The sequence below is a fragment of the Lepus europaeus genome, chromosome 1 (genome assembly GCF_033115175.1).
Source record: "Lepus europaeus isolate LE1 chromosome 1, mLepTim1.pri, whole genome shotgun sequence".
Lineage (NCBI taxonomy): Eukaryota > Metazoa > Chordata > Mammalia > Lagomorpha > Leporidae > Lepus > Lepus europaeus.
This window is the reverse complement of record NC_084827.1, coordinates 104791649-104810595: the sequence shown is the minus strand read 5'-3', so window position 1 is coordinate 104810595 and position 18947 is coordinate 104791649. Positions and strand designations below refer to the sequence as shown.

The following is an 18947-nucleotide window of genomic DNA, read 5'->3' as shown; positions in this document are numbered from 1 at the left end:
TTCTAAGCTGCAAGCTGTGACAACTGATTCTGGGTGATGCTCCTTGGTCTTTTGAATTATACTGACTCAGTGAAACAATGGCTCCACAGGCATAGCTGAAAATAATATGTACCTTTGCAATTTTAGAGCTTCCAGACAAGAAGGCTGTATAGAGTGGAAATGAGTATAATAATTACCAAACCAGATTATGTCCTCGTCTGGCCTTGTGCACTTGACACAACACTTTAAAACCAAATCTGTTAGAACTAGTTAAAAAAAAAAAAAAACCAGTATCTGAGTAGAGAATGAGGAGCTTCTAATTATGGAGTTTACCAGGAAAATCAAACCTGGAAAAAAAATACAATGTGTAGGAAGCAAAGAAGGCAACCTAGCTGGGACTGATAAAGAGTGGTACCTTGGATAAACATCCATACCTATCAGTCACTTCCCATTCTTCTCAATGCATTTCCTCCTCAGTTGTATCACGATTCCCTTCCTTTTAAATCTGCACTTTAAAGTTCTTTCAGGCATGTTCCAGATTTCAAAGCTGCTAACTTATTTTTAACATCTAACAATTCATATAAGAAGTGCTTCGACAATTGAATCTGAAATTTTATTTTTACTTACATGATCTATGTGACTAACTTCAGAAGGTTAAGCAAGTCAATGAAGCACTAACACTGTGGAAGAATTCCTTAATCTAAACAAGTCTGTGCCAAGATCTGTGTATCTTCCCTTTCTGAAAATAAAAGTTCGGCGGCACCTCCAACTTGAGGAAATCCTTACAGAGATGTCACTTCTCATAAAATGAATGTTGGAGGCTGAGGACATTTAGCTAGGAAAATTTTTTGTGTAGAACTGAATTTTTTGTGTGATTTTGCAAGTGATTCCAAGATGGTTAGAATTCTAAGAACATATTTGTAAATTAATTTGAGGAAATACCTACTTCCAAAATGAGTTTAAGACAACTTGCAGGAAACAAACAAACAAACAAACAAAAAAAGCACAAGTAAGCCAGAGCATTTAACAAGCCAGAAACAAGAAAAATAAATTAAAGGATGAAAGGAAAATAATTCTTTAACATGATACAATGAAGCACAAAACATTTAAACTCTGTTGAGGCAATAAAACACAAATCTTAGTGGAGATTTTCCACCAGGAGAACTGGAGAAAACACAATAGATATTGTATCTCTTTTTTATAAGTGTTAGAAACGTTTATTTGTCAAAAAATAAAACAGGAGGAAGGAGTGGAATAAAACAAGGCTAAATTTCAGCTAATGCTATACCAGGATCACAGGTCAGACATAAAAAACAAAAACAAACAAACAAACAACAACAAACAAAAACAATGGTCCTAGCAATTCTGAAATATTAGCTTCACTGTCATAGTCCAGAGCTAACAGAGAAGAATAAAAGGAGATGCTGGAGGTAGGCAGGGAGAAGGGTTCAACTCCTAGGGAAAGCCAGGTAAGAAGGGTTCCACTGTACAGGAAAAAGGGGAACCCATCATATTCCTTACCTAGGCTGCTCAGAGGCTGAGAATATAAGGAACAGAGTGAAAGGCTACAGAGACAAGTATCAGGAGGAAAGAAAAGTCAACTCAGAAGAATTAAATTAAGAAATATGTGTGAGAAAAAAAAAAACACAGGAAGTCAAAATCAGAAGTAAATTGTTGCGGAATATCTACTGTGCTTGGGATGGCTTACTTCCAATATCACATTCAATTGTGACCATCACTCTTTGAAGTATGTGTTATTAATTTCATAAAACAATAAACTGAATCTCAGAGAAATTAACTAATTTAGTCAAAGCCACACTAGTAAATGGTAGAACTAGCACTTCAGCTCATGTCTTTCTGATTTCATAACTCCTATAACACATGCAGAGAAATGAAGAACTCCATTTCAATCTCATCTCTGTCTTCCAATTCAAAGAATACATGCCCCCGCCACCCGCCACATACATAATTTTTCTTCTAAAGCCAGGCTATACTTCGGAAGACACAGAAAATTCTATAAATAGCAATAATAAGCTCATTATTGTTATTTAAACTATATTGTAGCAATATTTCCTCCATGTATGTGAAATATAAAATAATTCCTTGCACCTTATTGTAGCCACATCTTAAGTGAAAGCTAGACACATGTAATTTGTTCCATGGTGTAATGTTCTATACATTTTTGCCTACATGGGTTGAGAGTTATGCTGAGACAACATAACTGGTCTTCAGGGAGAAGAACCAAGTCATGCAGACACTACCAATCTAGGGAATTTTTCTCCTATGCAGCCCCAAAAAGAAGTGGTTGCCAGATCAGGAAATGGCACCCAATTTAGTTCAACTCCGGTATGATGTCACTAGCCAAAAACTATAATGGGATGTATTCAGTGATCCAAGGGATCAGTGACCCAGTGAGTTGATTCCATGATGTAGAATCTTAACAGAGGGCAGAAAAACTCTTCAGCACCCAAGCACTGCCGTGAGTAAAGGCTAGGCACATGATGGTGTTGGAGAGGTCTTGTGCTCAAGCAGAAATCCAGGTAGGAATCCGTTCATGTAGACCAAGCCCAAAAGTTAGAATACATTGGAGAGACTGCAGAAAAGCACCTGTGAATTCTATTAGAGGAAGGGTCATTTCTTTTGGACCTGAGCCACATAACACAGAATCTTCAAGATCAAAATCTGAGGGGTTTTTTTATTTTATTTTATTTTTTTATTTTTTTTATTTTTATTTTTTTATTTTTTACAGGCAGAGTGGACAGTGAGAGAGAGAGACAGAGAGAAAGGTCTTCCTTTTGCCGTTGGTTCACCCTCCAATGGCCGCCACACCGCGCTGATCCAATGGCAGGAGCCAGGTGCTTCTCCTGGTCTCCCATGGGGTGCAGGGCCCAAGGACTTGGGCCATCCTCCACTGTACTCCCTGGCCACAGCAGAGAGCTGGCCTGGAAGAGGGGCAACCGGGACAGGATCGGTGCCCTGACCGGGACTAGAACCCGGTGTGCTGGCGCCGCAAGGTGAAGTATTAGCCTAGTGGGCCGCGGCGCCAGCTAAAGTCTGAGTTTTTATATCAGCAGAGCTGATGAGCAGTTTGATAACTAGCACACAATTTGTCAGTAACATGGCTTATTCAAATTGTAAAGGCTCGCATTCTATAGTAGCAAAACACAGGGGAAGTGACTTGTGCAAGAGTGATTCTGTGGCAAATTCATGACCTGAATTCAGTACCATAGCTTTTCTTCTAAAATACAATTATACCCATTCGTGTGGGTGAATCTAAGCAATGGAGAAAATAAAAGTGGAGATTATAGTAATTATGCATCCTGTCTCTTTTGTACCCTATTACATTCTAGCACAGTCAGTCTGACCAATGGCAAGAAATTGTCCTACAGAAATAGAATTCTTTGGCTGCTTTAAATTTTTCAAATAGTAATAATTATAAGTTCAGTCCAATATGATTTAATTTGAATTTCCCCTATGGGTTAAATATGTCCGAATTACCTCACAAACAATTCAGGATTACTATTAGCTATATAGAATGAAATACCAATTTGATCAAAAATTGTATTATTGCACTGTGATAATGCTCTCTCCTTTATACCAAAACATATTTAAATGAGTCTATTTTTAGTTGTAGAAGAAAGTCAGCATAAAAATTGAAATCTACATATGACATAAAATAGTAAGACACGAAGAAGGAAGAATTGATTGTCTTTGACCCATTGTACATTGGAAATTTTATAAAAATAACACAAAATTGGATTCAAATTGAGTACCACTTGTCACAAACTATCATTTACTCTGTTCCACAAGCTTTAAATTAGCCCCTGAAAAAGTTGTCAAAACAATTGCAATTGGAAGCCTATGTATGCAGTGTAAATTCAGGCACAATTTCTATTACTGAAAACTGAACTACTCTTTTAAAGTACGGTTGCTTTCTTCCCATTCTTTTTTATCAGTGCTTATCAAAATATTTAATATTAATGATATATATATGTATATTAATCACAAGTATTCCAGGTACGGTTAACTGAGAGTATACCTTATTATGTGATACTTAACAAATATCATGGCTATTTCAGGATCAATATTTTTATTAATTATAACTAAGGTGTATACCAGAGATGGCAATCTAAACTGACTTGAGATTCCTTCAAGAGGTTGTCTTTCTAGTTTGTACCACCTTTCATGAACTATGTCTTATTAACTGTCACATTGCATTATATCTGTACACACTATGATGCCACATAACGTAAAGCAGGAAAAAGAAGCAGTGTGAACAGTTGTAGGTATTACATTTTAATGCGAAAGATTTGAGTTGAGGCTGAATGCCTGCAGTTAATTCAGAGAACAAGTATTTGAGTTAAAATTCTGACATGTTTAGCAAACCAAGTACTCTTAAGGTAGGCGAGGTAGACACGTTCTAAGAACTCCTGTGTGACAATTACTACACCTGCAATTCTGAGAGCAAGAAATGTACTTCATTTTAGATTCAGGTCCTCATTGTGCTGGTAGTATGAGACCTTTTGTTTTTTTTCCCCTCAGGTCCTAAAGGGTTTCCCAGAATGCTTACAAGCTGACATTTGTCTGCATCTCAACCAGACTTTGCTGCAAAACTGCAAAGCCTTTCGGGGGGCAAGTAAAGGTTGCCTTAGAGCATTGGCAATGAAATTCAAGACCACCCATGCACCTCCAGGAGACACACTTGTTCACTGTGGGGACGTACTCACTGCACTTTATTTCCTGTCCAGAGGTTCCATTGAAATCCTCAAAGATGACATTGTGGTAGCCATTCTGGGTGAGTGTTTTAGAAATGGGTGGTGACAAATTCAGTTATTGGCTAGTGAGATACATAATTTAAAGTGATAAAAAAATTCATCTTTTTTATTTATAATGACTATTTAAGACTGGTGAGCAATTAGAAAATCTTATTTAAAATTCATTTAAATGAAATTAACCTTGCAGAAAAAATGTTTTGTTGACTTTTTCTGTTTGTAAACACACCCATGATTCTATTGTTCTAGACAGTCACTTGGGCATTTGAGATCAAATATATGAAAATATTCAGTATTTTCCTTTTCATTTTAGAATATCTTGCCTTCATGCTTGATCACTTAGCAGCTTAAAATAGAATATGTATGTTGTAGGTATGCTTGCTAGCATATGTCAATGCCCTGTCATGAAGTAAGTGTCTGTACTGATGAGCTTCATTAAATCACTGTGCACTTTACCTGCTGTGTCCCACCAAATGGAATTAAATTAATCCTTGCTTAGACGGTTAAGACTTATGAACATAACACATAGGCATAAAGGTGATGAGGAGATTAAAATTGCTAATAACTATAACTCTGGGGGAAATCAATGAAACAGAGGAAAATGATCAGGTCTTGTTCTCTCTTACCAACTAGACACTAGGTTTAAATATCATTCTCCCTTATGATAACACCCATTCCCTGTGTTTCTAGCAATTAATAATTTCCCCCCTGCAGATTACATTCAACTTTCTTTAAATAATGGCATGTAACTCAATGGCTTCTATCATTTAGCTATTTATGGTTACATATGACTATTGGCTCCAAAGGGACAGGTATTTTGTATATTTTCGTTGTTGCTATGTGGAATCATAATACAGCATTGCCACAAGATCCAAACATATGAATGAATATGTTTGCATAATTCCCTATATACTTGCATTTTGATAATTTTATCACAATTAAAATTTTTAAATGCCCCACAAATTGACAAGATGTATATACAATTTTATTTCCAATCCAGTAAACAGACAAAGAATAAAAGCATATTCTAAATCACCCTGAGGTAACAATCAGGTTAGGATTTCACTAGATTTGGCCTTGAGAGTTTGCTCTGGTAGGTTGCCAGGGGAAGAGCATGCATGCTTCTTTACTCATTGATCTTTAAACCAGCGAGCCCTAGCTTTTACAGGAAGACAATGGACCTTCTTTCCCCATTAAATAGTAACTTTAGAGTGTTGCTGTACTGTACACATGGACTGGCTTACTCCTTACCCCTTTACAGTTATGTAAGCTAATTAAAATACAAAGCCTGTACTTAATTTAGTTGATTGTGTTTTATTGATAATATCTATATTGAACTATAAAAACTGCAAGGAATTTCAAGAGATTCTCTTTTTCAGTCCTCATTTCCATGTAGGTCAGCACCAAAAATCTCCACAAATTATGATCATTGATTCCATTTTTTAAAGATTTTTATATGAAAGATAAAGTAATGGGGATGGGGGAGGGAGAGAGTGACAGAGACAGAGAGACAGATAAGAGACAGAAGCAGAAAGAGATTTTCCATCCACTGGTTCATGCTTCAAATGCCTGCAATAGCTGGGGTTGTGCCAGTCTGAAGCCAAAAGCCAAGAATGCCATCAAGGACTCCCACATAGGCGGCAGGAACACAGCATTCAGGCCATCAGTTGTTGCCTCCCAGGTGCATTTGCAAGAAGTTGCACTGGGAGCAGAGGTAGGACCCAATCCCAGGCATTCCAACATGGGAGACAGATATGTCAAGTGGTGGCTTAACCTACTAAGCCACAACACCCACTCTTATTCTGTGTTTGAAAGGTTAATTAGGGTCTGGCTCTGTGGTGCAGTAGGTTAATCCTCCGCCTGCAGTGCCAGCAGCCCATGTGGGTGCCAGTTCTAGTCCTGACTGTCCCTCTTCCAATCCAGCTCTCTGCTATGGCCTGGGAAAGCAGTAGAAGGTAGCCCAAGTGCTTGGGCCCCTGCACCTGCATGGGAGACTAGGAAGAAGCTCCTGGTTCCTGGCTTCAGATCGGCACAGCTCCGCCTGTTGCGGCCATCTTGCGGAAGGAAGACCTTTCTCTGTCTCTCCCTCTCACTATCTGTAACTCTGCCTCTTAAATAAATAAATAAAATCTTTTAAAAAAATAAAAAATAGAAAGGTTAATTTAAAAAGGAAGGTTAATAAGTATTTATTTAAACTATGTTTTATATATATATATATATATTATTTCCACTATCAGTTCTGTTTATATAGTTAAGTTATTGTATTTGATTTTCCCCACTCGATTCTTGTTTAAAACGAGTATCATAAAATTTTGGACTAGTTAGGCCAAACTTCATTGTTGAAAAGACTTTGATATCTTCCACAGTGGAGCATACATGAGTTTGAATATCAAAAGTTAAAATAATACACCCAAGGAGATATTATTAAGTTTGCAAAGAACTTCAGATATTTTAAAAATATTATTTTACAGTCATTGATGCTTTTTTAAAGTTATATAATCAAGTAATTTATTAGTATTTTTAAATACATATGCCACAAATACAACTTTTAAATACTTTATTCTGAAACACAAAATATTTCTTGGGAGTAGATTAGATATATAGGATATGTAAGGACTTTGACTCCACTCAGGATGCATGGGATTTAATTCTGTCACTTTCTGCCTGCCCCCATTTCACTCAACTAAGAAGGTGACCTTGGGCTAATCAGTTTACCTCTAATCCTCTTTCTGCATTCAGAAAATTTGGAAAATAATTAATAATTTCTTAAAATTATTTTGGGAATAAAATGAGATAAAGTACCTAAGCCCTTTACAGAGGCTGGCATTTATTTAGTCCTCAATAAGTATTTATCTGTAGTGCTATCATTTATCACTGAACAAGACCTGGAAAAGCAGGTGGCATGTGGTTAGGTAAAGGTGTTGTTTGAGCCAATCAGAGGAAACATTTGAAATAACCTTAGGTTTTGCAGGAGAGCAAGGAAAACACACCTTCAGAATAAAGGCCATATGAAAAGGATTATGACCATGCATGTTAAGAAAATGCAACTGGATTTATCAAACAATTGCACAAACTCATTAAGGGAAAATCCAAAGTGCTTATTAAAGTGAACAAGGTGTTCAAATTCCTCCCTCAATCCTTTAGGTATTGTAAGAGCACCTCCACCAACGCTTTGCTCAGCATCAAATTCAGATACCATCCTGAGATAGAAAAAATAATGAACTTGACTCACTGTGACCCTTCTCATATTCTTGGATTGACAAAATCACAGTCCACTACTAGAAAATGTTTTAAAAATATTTAAAACACCCTTTTCTAGAAACATGGGGCATAACAGTTTGAAGGAATGTTTGCTACATTCTAAATGCTTACACAAAGAACCAAAGCAATAATATGAAAGGGAACAGTGACTTTTAGAGGCAAAATTTCAATCCACAAGCATGGGCCAAGAATAAGTCCAAGTTCTGGAACTTTGCTGCCCACACATTTTTTGGCCATAGTTCTTAACGTTTTGAAATCTTTGGCTCAGGAATTGGTCAATTAATCAGTGGTTCCCTATTACTTCTAGAAGAAAATACTAATTTTGCATTCTTTTGATGCCCATTTTTCCCTCTCTTCTTAGGAAAAAACGATATATTTGGAGAAATGGTCCATCTTTATGCCAAACCTGGAAAGTCTAATGCAGATGTGAGAGCTCTCACATACTGTGACTTACATAAGATTCAACGAGAAGACTTGTTAGAGGTTTTGGATATGTATCCTGAGTTTTCTGATCACTTTCTAACAAATCTAGAGTTGACTTTCAATCTAAGACATGAAAGTGCAAAGGTATATGTTAATTGTTTTGCTTATTTTTGTATTTCCACATTTCATCTATTTTTGGATTGAACAAATATATCTGAAAAGCAAGGAAAATATTGCAGCAAAACCTAATCAATGCTGATCATGTGGAAGGAAAGACAAGCCTAATACAAACCTCTAAATTACAGGAAAGGAATTCAGGCTAATTATTTTCAAATTTATTAAATAATTTTAAGTAGTCCAATTAAGTTTGACCTGTGGGAATCCTTAATTGATATATATTATTCAAAATAGTTATACCAATTATTTCTAAGCAATGATTGATTCTGAACTACTGAACACCCATCAAAAGATAGTATTTTATACGGAGGTAAAAGTGTTCTTTCAGCTGTTATTTACACTGTACATTGGTTATCAGTGGCCTCTTAAAAATAATGAAATCATAAACTAATTTGGTATGTACAAATTAGATATAATTTCCAAAATACAAACATATACATTAATCAGATTTTACAATAATCAAAGTTAATGTTATGAACAAATAATGCATTTTCTAATTGAAATATTTTAAATAATTTAACATATTAGTTAACCTCAAATGGATGCTGAGAATGTGATCCATGTGTCCCCCACTCTCTTCCACTGAGAATAAAGTATTATTATGACATATTACTATTATATGGAAACAGCACTTATGCAGGAGCACACAATTTATTACTAGGTCATTCCTCTTCCAATATTTTTCCAGCAAAAACACTGAAATACCATTCTAATTCTAAATATCTGTTTTAAAACATAAATCAAATATTGGACTTTTGATACTTGGCATTATATTTACATGCTAACTAATAAATTCTCTGAGGAAAAGATCACCATGTCACCAGTTGGAATAAGGTGATTGCTGTAATTCTCTGAGTTACTATCATTCCCAGGTACTGTGAGAGACTTAAAGAGAAAGTAAATTTTAAGGTCACCTGGATGCCATTGTTGAATATCCCAATGCATCAACTCAGAAAATTGTGTCTTTCCAAAAACCTGAGAAGTATCTAGGTATTAAAAGTTTGAATTTCTCAGGAGCACATGTTTTCTATAATGACTGTGATTTAGTACTTTGTCACAATTCCAGTTTATGTTACCAACCTCACTGGGATTTTGCCTTCAAAACAGAAAACATGTAAGTCAGGTAATTTCTTTATCTAAAAGTTTAAGCAGGAACTCAATAAATAAAACAAAAGCTTCCATTTTTATTTACAAGACTATCAATATTGTATAGAGTTAACCAGAGAGGAAGGAAAAAGAATCCTGGAAGAAAAATAACAAAGCATTCAAACCATGACATTACTTATTATCTCAACTTTATAAGTATTGTAGTAAAATTTAACCTTTTGATCATTACCATATTACTTAAACACCATAGGTCATTATAATTTATACATTTTTCTCTTCAGAAATACATTTTGCAAAGTTTTAAAAATTATTACTATTATTCTTAACCATTCCAAGTTACACAAAACATTTTACACATAAAGGACTGTTTTATATGTAAATACTGGCATCATCCTCCAATTTCTTTTTTTTTTTAGGAGGGATGTAGAGAGGGAGAGAGAAAGAGAGAAAGAGAGAGAGAGAGACTGATTCATTCCCTAGATGCCTGGAAATGGCCACATCTAGCACAAGCTGAAGTCAGATGCCAGGAATTCAATTCAGGTCTCCCACGGGGGTGGTAAGAATGTAAATACCTGAACCATCAGCACTACCTCCCAGGGTCTGCAATACTAGAAAACTACAGTCAGGAACCAGACACAGGTCTCGAATCCTGGCATTCCAATGGAATGTGGGCATCTCAACTGTTAAACCAAATGCCTGCCTTTGTCCCCAAACATTTCTAATAAATAACTTCTTTGAGTATAGTCCCATCAGATGGTAAAACTATTAGAATCGTATCATATATTTTATAATTTAGAAACAAGCATTAGGCCGTCGCCACGGCTCACTAGGCTAATCCTCCGCCTTGCGGCGCCAGCACACCGGGTTCTAGTCCCGGTTGGGGCGCCGGATTCTGTCCCAGTTGCCTCTCTTCCAGGCCAGCTCTCTGCTATGGCCCAGGAGTGCAGTGGAGGATGGCCCAGGTCCTTGGGCCCTGCACCCGCATGGGAGACCAGGAGAAGTACCTGGCTCCTGCCTTCGGATCAGCGCGATGAGCCGGCTGCAGCAGCCATCGGAGGGTGAACCAACAGCAAAAAGGAAGACCTTTCTCTCTGTCTCTCTCTCTCTCACTGTCCACTTTGCCTGTCAAAAAATAAATAAATAAATAAATAAATAAATAAATAGAAACAAGCATTAAACAAAATATTATTAGTTATTTTATGCAATCATTTCATAACTCGCAAAGTAGTTGACATGATATGAAATAGTAAAGAGTTTGCTGAAAGTATACTACATTCAAATTGCATGATCTTCAATTTTATCTTCATCTTTGTTCATGCTCCACTTAAAAAGGCTGATCTTTTACTACGATCACAATCCATGAATGATTCTGATGGAGACAACTGTAAACTACGAAGAAGGAAATTATCATTTGAAAGTGAAGGAGACAGAGGTAATTCATTCTATTCTGAAGTTTGAGTATAAAGCATGTAGTTATTAACTCTTTTTTACTTAAATGCTTATTATGCTTCTGATTTCAAGAATAAATTTCATTCTGGCTTTTAGAGAGAAAATCCTTTGCTTTTTTTCATAGCTAATGACATGGTTTATGGTTTCTGATTGATAGCTCCCAACAATGTCTTTCAACAAAGCTATTTAATATCTGCAAGGACTCCACAGTTAAAGAAATAGAGTAGATTTATTTTTTTTAGAAAATGTGAGCAAATAAGTAACATTGAATAACTATCTCAGAATTATGAGCAGGATGTTCTGGAAGGAGCTCTTGGTTCAGGCACAAAGCTTAATCCTCTTACTTGACCCACATTCATTTATGATTTGGATGGAGGGAACATTTGATAGTGGTCTTCATCATACCCAAATTCTGTGGCATTTGCCTTTCCTTCTCATCTCTAAGTGTTTCTGCTTCCATGTCTATTCTTTACTTTATACTCATATAGTCAACACATATGTATTTAACATTTCACACTTTCAAAGAGCCCCTCAATAGTCCAAAAAATAAATGGTGTGGTACATCTTCCTTAGAAAGAAAGATGGACACATCCTCAAATAGTAGGTACCACATATATCAGGTGCACAGGAATAAGTACATCTCATGTGGAATCCAGATGAGGTTACATTTAAGTATCCTGGGGCAGAAGGGAGAAGACTTTCTTGATGCTAATTCAACAAACATTCTAATCTTCAACTTGTTTGACTGCACAGCAGTATATGACACTGTGAATCTATTCCCTCGCTTTTCCTTGCATGTTCTTTTCATGGAATCTGTGACAATTCACTTTTCTTATATTTTTCTGACCCTCACTATTTCACTAAAGATCCTTTCTAGATCATTACAGCCTAAACTAGGTCATTGACTGATAGAGTTTCTCCAACCATTGACCTGGGCCCTCTTTCTCTTGTTATTTTATCATAATCGTTCCCTGGATGATCTCATTTATCCCCATCATTTAATTATATCTGGGCATAGAAGATGTGCATATTATTTATATCTTAATACCAGATAACCAGCACTTATACAACTGCCTACATATACACACTTATACAACTGCCTGTTGAACCAGATACTTGAAATCTCAAACGCAGCTCAAGCTCACTTTTCCTAACTCATGACACTTCCTAGAAATTTGTATTCCATTCAACTTCTATGCCTCTGCAAATGGTGCCCCAGACAACCAACCGCACAAATCAGATATACAGAAGCCATACTTCTCTCAACTTCTTCACAAACTCTGACAGCCAGTCTTATTATTGCTGCCTCCAGTATATGTCCAGTCCCTCTTCAAATTAGATCACCATTTGGTTCGGTTCTCTCCATCTCCATAGTCCTAATTCTGAACCAAACTATTGTAATCTACTCCCTGAAAAGCCTTCCAACTCACCTTCCCACATGCAACTTATCCTTCTCCCATCTATTCTTCACACTAGACCACTAAAGAGGTTTTTTTCCTAAATGTTTTTACATTTATGTTACCCACATGTTCAAAGCTCTAAAGGCTTCCCATTCCCTACGCAACTAATACACTGCCTACATTTGCAGCTTCCTTCTTTCCTTCCCCTAGGAGATAATTTTTCTGCGGCATTTATTCTAGTTGTACTTCCAGGCCTATTTGAATCATTATTTAATCAAGTTCTATCAAAATGGGAAATACTTGGTCCTTCATACCTTCAGAATGAGCATGCTTGCTGTAAACAGGTGTTCAAAAAATATCTGTTGAGATAATGAATGAACTAGAATTTGATCATCTTCCTTTTCATTCTTTTCCTCTTTTTGCCTTCTTTTTTTAAAGATTTATTTATTTATTAGAAAGATAGAGTTACACAGAGGATAGGCAGAGAGAGAGGTCTTCCATCGATGGTTCACTCTCCAGATGGCTGCAACAGCCAAAGCTGCGCAGATCTGAAGCCAGGAGACTCTTCCCTGTCTCCCACGCAGGTGCAGGGGCCCAAGGGCTTGGGCCATCTTCCATTGCTTTCCCAGGCCATAGCAGAGAGCTGGATGGGAAGAGGAGCAGCTGAGCCTAGAACTGGCGCCCATATGGGATGCCAGCGCTTCAGGCCAGGGTGTTAACCCACGGAGCCACAGTACCAGCCCCTCTTTTTGCCTTCTTAAATTAAATTTTTGCTTATTATCTTCTTTCTTCTCCAAATTCTCCCCCTTGGTGAGATCATCTACTACGTTTAGCTTGTTCTACATTTCAAATAAGCTAAACTATCTTCATTCTGTTTAATGTTTCTGTCTCTTTGAATATTATCAGAATTTGCCTCTCTGTCCTAAAATATACACATATGCCTGTACACATACACACACATACAAAATCCTATCGCACCACGTTATCATCTAAACTGTGGTTTTGATCAAGGTTTATCTCCAGCGACATATGTAACATGAGTTATTTCTTGATATCCTGAAAAGGATATGTTTTCTTTCGCTTTTTACTTCTCAAGGCCCTTTCTTTTTGTGATTTTGTCACAATTCTCCTTATACACAGGTTTTTCATATATTTGTCCCTTTTCTCTTTCAAAAGATAGCAAATGATGTTTGATAAATATTGATGAACTGCACTAATTATTGAATCCTGTGGCTGATTTCACAATAAAGGACTCAAAGATGGGAAACTGCCTTTTCCACAATGTTCTTTGTTATTTATTACTTTCTAAAATCTGAACCACTACTGTCAATCTGTTCTTCCAATGATTAACCTAAATCCCTTTATCCTGAGGTTTTAATCTCTATTTTTATCTCACCAGAAATGAAGAGCAGCTTGACAATGTGGTCTTTATAATAATGGCTCCCATCCAGTTGAAGATTTATTAAATCTCTTTTCTAGTTTGCTCCATTTCCTCATCCTCAAATTGAATAATCTAATTCATTCTGTCAATTTGATTTATGACACTTATTGATTTCCAAATTTTGATTTCCAAATCTCTGTATCCCAAAGATAATTGCCACTGGATTGTGATATATGATCTATTTTATGTGGTGTTAGATTTGGTTTGCTAATATTTTGTTGAGAATTTTTGTATTTATGATCATCCAAAGGCATTGGTCTATAGTTTCGTTTTTGTGTTGTCTTTTTGTTTGATTTTGGCTTCAGAATAATGCTCTCATAAAGTGTTTGGCAGAGTTCCTCCTGTTTAGCATTATGGAATTGTTTGAAGAATTTTGGAGTTAGTTCCTTTTTAAATGATTGTAGAATTCAGGTGTAAAGCCATCGTGTCCTGGACTTTTTTATGGAAGGCTTTTAATTACTGCTTCAATTTCTTTACATGATAGGCACGTGTTTAATTTCTTTATATTTTATTTAAATCTTGACAGGTTATATATACTCAGGAATTTGTCCATTTCTTTATTGTTTCCCAATTTGTTAGCATATAGTTGTTCATGGTAGTTTCTTATGATCCTTTATATTTTTATAATATCCATGATCATTTCCCCTATTTCATCTCTAATTTTATGTATTTGAGTGTTTTTAACATCTAATTATATATATATTACATATACTATATATATGTAATATATATATATTATATATATGTAATATATATATATATATATACCACATTTCATTACCCATTCATCTGATGATAGAAGCCTTGGCTGATCCCAAATCTTGGCTATTGTGAACAGTACTTCAATAAACATGGTGGAGCATGTGACTTTGATAAATTTTGTGTTCTTTGGATATATCTTGTAGTGGAATTTCTGGGTCACATGGCAGTTCTATTTCTAGTTTTAAAGAAATCTCTATATGGTTTTCTATAGTTACTGCACTCACCAGTATTCCCACCAAAAGAATAGAGTTCCTCTTTCTCCATATTCTCTCCAGCATTTATATCTTTTTTGGTAATAGCCATTCTAACATGGGTGGTTTCAATTTGTCGTTTCAATTTGCATTTCCCCGACGACTGTTGATATTGAGCATGTTTTTTCATATTTTTTTGGCCATTTGTATTTCTTCTTTTGAGAATTATCCAATTTATTTGCCCATTTAACTGTTTTGGTTAGTGGCTGTTGTTTTTGCTGCTTTTGAACCTTTTGAGTTCCTGGTATTTTCATGATATTAATCTCTTATTAGATAATTAGCTTACAAATATTTTCTCCTATTCTGTTGGCTGTCTCTTTATTCTATTGATTGTTTCCCTATAGCACAGAAGCTTCTGCATTTGATATAATTACATTTTCTAGTTTTGCTTTTGTTGCCTGTGCTTTCAGGGGTCTTATCAAAAAAAAAAAAAATCAGTGACTACAACAATGTCTTGAAGTGTTGAAGTATTTTTCTTATGATTTATTCTATCAATTTCATAGTTTCATATCTTACACTTAGGTCTTTGATCCATATTGAGTTGATTTTTGTATATGGGAGAGGTAGGGGTCCAATTTCATTATTTGACTAGTGTCTGATTAGGGAGATAGTGACTGCTTAGCAGAGAATAATTCAATAAGGGCAAGAGAGTAACAGTTCCAAACCATTCATTTGACAAACAGTTTTTAAGTAGACAGTGAGAGTTAAGTGTTCCTAGTTTTTCATCTTTATTTCTATTTTAGTTTTTAAAAGTTTGTCTTTATTTATTAAAGAAAAGTCTTTGTCAGTTAACTAACAGAAATTTCTTTTTATATGTATTTTTTAACTTTTATTTAATAAATATAAATTTCCAAAGTACAACTTATGGATTACAGTGGCTTTTCCCCCCATAACTTCCCTCCCACCTGCAACCCTCCCATCTCCCACTCCCTCTCCCATTCCATTCACATCAAGATTAATTTTTAATTATCTTTATATACAGAAGTTCAATTTAGTATATATAAGTAAAGATTTCAACAGTTTGCACCCACACAAAAACACAAAGTGTAAAGTACTGTTTGAGTACTAGTTATAGCATTACTTCACATTGGACAACACATTAAGGACTGAGATCCTGCATGGGGAGTAAATGCACAGTGACTCCTGTTGTTGACTTAACAATTGACACTCTTGTTTATGGTGTCAGTAATCACCCACGGCTCTTGTCATGAGTTGCCAAGGCTATGGAAGCCTTTTGAGTTCCCCAACTCTGACCTTATTTAGACAAGGTCATAGTCAAAGTGGAAGTTCTCTCCTCCCTTCAGAAAAAGGTACCTCCTTCTTTGATGGCCCATTCTTTCCACTGGGATCTTACTCGCAGAGATCTTTCATTTAGGTCTTTTTTTTTTTTTTGCCAGAGTGTCTTATGAATTATAATTAGTGTTTAAATATCTAACTTTATCAGTTTTCATTTCTTTTAGTAGATAATTAAGCATGAAACATAAATATTTCTAAAAAATTTTATAGGATGTACCTTTACATTTTTGTACCAGTGAGTAGAACAGTCATTATTTAAAAAAAAAATACTTTGTTTTACAAACAGTGTAAACAAAAGGTTATTATCTAGAGTTCCTGCTGATATTACAAGTTTTAAGAGAAAGTCCATTTGAACGACTTTTAAGCATGTGGGTCACTTTCAGGCTATCAAAGAGGAGTCAGGGGATAGAAATTGCAGAAAGTCTTCCACAAAACAAGTTACCTAATGATGCCTTTATTTTCATTCTCCTCAGATCCCTGCAATATATGAAATCCTTCCTCTAAACATTCCTTCTCTACACCTTTTCCCACCTCCTTTCCCAAAAATATAGAACTCAAGGATAAAGTAGATAATTAGCCTCAATGAAATGACACTTGAAAAATGTATTGGATCGAAATGAAAATGAGTGTTCTTAGTAAAATGATCTTTGTCTTGAAAAGCTAAAAAAATACTTTGTCCTTCCTAAACTAGAATTATGTTTACTCTCTTAATTTTGAAAGCCTATAAAACACTTACCAGGGTCCATAAAACCTCATGACTCTCGCCAATGAATTATCAGAGTAAACCACATTGGAAAGAACAAAGAATGGTCAAACATGAGAACAAATTACAAACAAAAGTAAACCCAAGAGAAAAACACCAAGCAATGTTAAAGATGTGTCTGTGCCAACCAAATGGAAGGAAATCAAGATGAAAGAATGTCCATCATCCTCTTTCCAGGTGCCTTAGATATTTCCACACAAATGACAAAAAACAAGAGCCTATTTCATGTACATCCTAAGAGTAGGGAAGGGAAAGTTTCTCATTTCTCTATCCATCGAATTTGTATTAAAATGAATAATTATATGTGTACTTCAAAAAGTTTATGAAAATGGAACTTAGCATTTGAGTTTTTCAGTGGATTCTATAATACATAGAAAATGCATATAGTGAAAACAAACTATGCATGAATTTCAATTTTTTCATAAGAAAATAAACTCACACTTTTAACTCCATTTCTCACTTGTATTCAATTCGAAAAATGCAGTGTCTCAGAAAATAAAGTAGAAATATCTTGAACTCATTACACTTTGCATTTCAAAGGATAACAAAAAAATCTTTTTTGTAAATAAATGTGTTTATTGATTTCATAGTGTTATCCAAAAGCTAGTAAGTTTCGAAAGTGATAGTTCAAAATGAAATAACTTTTTTGAAAGTAATTGAAAAATGTTTAAACAAATATACTAGTAACTTTTTTTTTGACAGGCAGAGTTAGACAGTGAGAGAGAAACAGAGAGAAAGGTCTTCCATCGATGGGTTCACCCCCCAAATGGCTGCTACAGCCAGCGTACTGCACCCATCCGAAACCAGGAGCCAGGTGCCTCCCCCTGGTCTCCCATGCGGGTGCAGGGCCCAAGCACTTGGGCCATCCTCCACTGCCCTCCCGGGCCACAGCAGAGAGCTGGATTGGAAGAGGAGCAACAGGGACAGAATCCGGCGCTCCAACTAGGACTAGAACCCCGGGGTGCTGGCACCGCAGACGGAGGATTAGCCTAGTGAGCTGCTGCGTAGGCCACTAGTAACTTTTTTTTGATTGTAGGAAGCCTATGTCTAATTTCATTAGACTCATCCTTTAGTTACACTGATGTTGTACTTTGACATCCCTTTGGATTATTTTTCCCAGAAACAATTAATAATTAGCTTTTTGTTATTCATTTTGATAATACATAAATGCATCATTTCTTTTTTTTTACAATTCTATTGAGATATAGTTAACAAATAAAAGTTGTCTGTAGTTATGACCTATAATGTAATGTTTTGATATATGCATACATGTGAAATAATTATCACAACCAATCTAGTTAACATTTCCATGGCCTCATCTCACATAACTATCTTTTCTGTGTATGTGTGTGTGTGTGTGCATGTGTGTAGAGAGAGAGCATTTAAGATATGCTCCCTTGGCAATTTTCAAGCATTAGCTGCAGTCACTATACTGACCAATCGATCTCCAGATCTTATTCATCCTAACTGAAACGCTGTACCCTTTAGCCAACATTTCTCTAAATGCATCTTTTTTTTTTTTAGTTTAGTTTTTAAAATTGTTTTAGCTTTCATTTGTATTGAAGAATGGTAGCTTTGTCCCCTTCCAACATGCCCTGAAATGATTGAGAGCATAAGGTACTTGATCTCAAATGAAGAAATTTACATCAGACTCCAACATTCTAATGAAAAAGTTTTAAAGCATCTGGCTAGAAACTGCTTAGCTTCCCTCAAAATCGTAACCGGTAGGGGATGTAAAACTCAAATCCTGAAAGAGCCCATTATATAAAAGCCCCTCTTTGACTAAAGGTTATGTCTCCCTTTTGGGTCTGACAAATGGAAATAGTCATTAATCTAAAAGGAAGACTCCATAAAAGATGGAGCAAG

General features: G+C 35.7%; 1 protein-coding gene across 1 annotated transcript in view; it reads left to right on the top strand.

The window, feature by feature from the left end:
* The window catches only part of KCNH7 (potassium voltage-gated channel subfamily H member 7), a 526117-nt gene that overhangs the window by 487832 nt on the left and 19338 nt on the right, over nt 1–18947 (top strand). Inside the window, exons 10-12 of the mRNA XM_062200019.1 lie at nt 4522–4774; nt 8374–8579; nt 11052–11151. Coding sequence (XP_062056003.1) covers nt 4522–4774; nt 8374–8579; nt 11052–11151 — 559 coding nt within the window. The remainder of the gene's footprint in view (nt 1–4521; nt 4775–8373; nt 8580–11051; nt 11152–18947) is intronic.